The sequence below is a fragment of the Saccopteryx bilineata genome, chromosome 1 (genome assembly GCF_036850765.1).
Source record: "Saccopteryx bilineata isolate mSacBil1 chromosome 1, mSacBil1_pri_phased_curated, whole genome shotgun sequence".
In the NCBI taxonomy this organism is placed as follows: domain Eukaryota; kingdom Metazoa; phylum Chordata; class Mammalia; order Chiroptera; family Emballonuridae; genus Saccopteryx; species Saccopteryx bilineata.
The window spans coordinates 352,325,387-352,328,932 of NC_089490.1; the positions used below are offsets into that span (position 1 = coordinate 352,325,387).

At 48.8% G+C, this 3,546-nt stretch overlaps 1 protein-coding gene across 1 annotated transcript; it reads left to right on the forward strand.

Annotated features, from left to right (window-relative positions):
* The first annotated feature begins 1,415 nt into the window (after positions 1 to 1,415).
* On the forward strand, positions 1,416 to 2,378 carry OR52W1 (olfactory receptor family 52 subfamily W member 1). The gene has a single exon (XM_066253806.1). The coding sequence runs from the start codon at positions 1,416 to 1,418 to the stop codon at positions 2,376 to 2,378; it is 963 nt and encodes a 320-aa protein (XP_066109903.1).
* The last annotated feature ends 1,168 nt before the right edge of the window (positions 2,379 to 3,546 follow it).

Here is a 3,546-nt window from a genome sequence, read left to right on the forward strand (position 1 = left end):
TCTTCTACGTCCTTAGTTACAGACCTATCAGCACTGAGCAAAGACAGAACAGGAAGAGTTGATGTAGCACAGGTAGGAGGGATAAGGGCCCTGAGGGAAGCAGGTAGAACATAAAGAGCCCCACAGGCACGGGTCAGGGCAAAGAGAAGCTGCCAACACACCCTGCTCAGGATCTTTCCCCGGTCAGATCTGGTGTTTTCTTCCTCCATTTATTCATTCAATAGTTACAAGCTTCTGCTGTGGGCAAGATTCTGGAGGAATCGGTTCTACTCATGCTGACGTCTCCAGCATCAGGGATGCTTCTTCCTCCTATGGCTGCTACTCTGGATTGAGTGCCATTTCCTCCCCTGTCACCACTCTCTCTGGCACACCAGGAATGAGACTCTAGTGGGAGCCCCCCTTATGGAATTTAAAAAAGAAAAAGAGAGTTTTCTTTTTTTGCTACCATCTCTCTCTCCATTCTTTCTCAAGGCTCAATTTCAACTCTCCAGACAGTGTTCAAGTTCACTATTTCAGCATCAACTTAAAAGAAAACGTCGGCACCCCACACCCCAAACACCTACGGGTTTCCTCCTGTCATACCAGGCTTCCAGCTTCACTCCAGATTGCACTGGCCTCCTCTTCCTGTTCCTCCCTTTCTCTCTACTCTTCGCTTTCTTCTTGGAGGACTGGTGCCCAGTTTAAAGCTGAGCAACACTTATGCCCACCTGCATTCTAGAGGTGAGGAAGCTGAGGCCCCGAGGTTCTGCCTAAAGATACAATCAGAGACAGGACCAGCCTGAGGTCTGATCCCCACCCAGCACTGGCTTTCTCCTCATTGCCAGAGACAGACTCTGTTTGGACCCTAAGAAACAAAAACATTCATCTCAGCTCCACTCTCGGCTGACTTCCAACTGAAGGGCTCTGACTGTACCAGCCACGACAGAAGGTGACCAACTCCCTTCCTCACTATCACTGTCCCATTTCTCCACCTGCACTCATGGGCTTTCTTTTTTAAAGTATTTTTTTTAATTTTTTTTTTTTTTTAGATTTTATTTATTCACTTTTAGAGAGAGAGAGAAGGGAGGAGGAGCAGGAAGCATCAACTCCCATATGTGCCTTGACCAGGCAAGCCCAGGGTTTCAAACCAGCGACCTCAGCGTTCCAGGTCGTTGCTTTATCCACTGCACCACCATAGGTCAGGACACTCATGGGCTTTCAAGTGCAAAGAATTCTCCCATCCTAGCTGGGTTATGACTTTGATTATCCATTCAAAACCCCAACTAACAAATATAACCCCATAATCCTCCCAGTGCTGCATTACCCCACATGCCCTATGGTAGCTCTGTGCTACTGTGACACCCCAAAATCCCTCCCTTTGTCCTTCCCATCAGGAGTCATGCCCCCATTGGACCTAAAGCTTTGCCCCCCATAGGATGGCAGAAGCTCCACAGCTTAACTCCACCTTCCCATGCCCAGCCTTCTTCCTACTGACTGGCATTCCAGGGCTAGGGTCTGCCCAAGCTTGGCTGACACTGGCCTTTGAGCCCATGTATCTGCTGGCCCTGCTGGGCAATGGAGCAATGCTGGCAATGGTGCAGGTAGATTCCACAATGCACCAGCCCATGTTTCTACTCCTGGCCACACTGGCAGCCACAGACCTGGGCTTAGCCACATCAATAGCCCCAGGGTTGCTGGCTGTGCTGTGGCTTGGGCCCCGCCCTGTTCCATATGCTGTCTGCCTGGTCCAGATGTTCTTTGTTCATGCACTGACTGCCATGGAATCTGGTATACTGCTGGCCATGGCCTGTGATCGTGCTGTGGCAGTAGGGCGTCCATTGCACTACCCTATCCTGGTCACCAAAGCTCGTGTGGGCTACACAGCCCTGGCACTGGCACTAAAAGCTGTGGCTATTGTTGTGCCTTTTCCTCTGCTGGTGGCACGATTTGAACACTTCCGAGCCAAAACCATAGATCATGCCTACTGTGCACACATGGCGGTGGTGGAGCTGGTAGTGGGGAACACACAGGCCAACAAGTTGTATGGGCTGGTGCTCTCACTGGCTGTAGCAGGTGTAGATATTCTGGGCATCACTGGCTCTTACGGTCTCATTGCCCATGCTGTGTTGGGACTGCCTACCAAGGAGGCCCGGGCTAAGGTCTTTGGTACATGTAGTTCCCACATCTGTGTCCTTCTGGCTTTCTACGTGCCTGGTCTCTTCTCTTACCTCACACACCGCTTTGGTCGTCACACTGTCCCAAAGTCCATGCACATCATTCTCTCTAACATCTATTTGCTACTGCCACCTGCCCTTAACCCTCTCATCTATGGGGTTCGCACCAGGCAGATCAGGGACCGTCTTCTGGAAACCTTCATATTTAGAAAAAGCCAGTTATAATGGGCAGTGAAAACAATGGAGCTTGAAGGTGGAGCTGGGGGGACGTTCAGAGAATCTGGGTTCTGGAGGTATGGATTATGTCGTTTGTCCCAATATCTGCACAACTGTGATAATCATTTGACAGATATTTGCTGTGAAGCCCCTACTATGTGTACCACTGGAATGTGAACTTGAGCCTAGCCACATATCCTGCTTAGGGGGAAGCAGGAGGCAGGGGGCTCTGGGTTACCATTAGGAAAAATAAGATCGGGCATTGCTGTGGGATCATAATACACAAGATTTAACTTAAAGAAAACTTCCTTCTTTGCTTCTCTCCATCATCGTAACCTAACCTAAGTCCTCACAAAACGTCCTCCACAGATCCTGAATGTGGGAGTCTGAGTGAGGAACACTGACTCTGGAGACTAGTACTTGTCTGGAATCACAGCCCTCTCTACACCTGGAGCCAGATTGTTTCAGCCAGTCCTTAGGGAGGAGTCATACAGGCTTATCCCCCACCCTCTGAGAATCTGGATAATGTGTCCTGGGGTCCCGGTTCCACACAACACTGATATTTAAAACATTCCTAGTCCAGAAGATCCTCTTGGTTTCGTGTGTTATCACTATAACCCCTACCCCCTACTCCACTGCCAAAGTCTTAAGAGTTAATGGCTAGAGGTTCTCTCCCTGGGCCTGTAGCTTCAGGAGTCAGAAGTCCAACTGAAATAAATTCTGATATCCCAAAGTCATTGTAATCACACTGCCTGCTTGTCTGAGGTCCAGAATCACTATAGTCTCTTACCAATTGGCCCTTTGGTGCATCCTCACCAAGAATGTAGAATTACCAAGTAAAATCCTCATTAGCACATGTGTTGGTGCAATACGATGAAATAGGAATATTTCACATAGTTATTGCCAGAGAATAGAGATAACAGGAAGTGTTGTGATGTTGCTCAACAGGGGATTCACTTTCCATTCCACACTAGGGGAGCATTGCACAAAAGATCTTTCACACCAGCGTGGAGTCCAGAATGAGTATAACCTCAGGCATAAGGCAGGGAGTCATTGTTACAAGGTCATAGAAAGCTGCAGGCTGCACAAGCAGACCCAAGCACTCCAGGGTAACTTTCATAGCCACAAGTATTGGAGTTAGCCATAAAGACCTGAAGCCAGGTATGACAATAACCAC

Coding starts and splice junctions, on each gene's coding strand:
- OR52W1 (XM_066253806.1), top strand. CDS start 1,416: ATGGCAGAAGCTCCACAGCTTAACTCCACCTTCCCATGCCCAGCCTTC.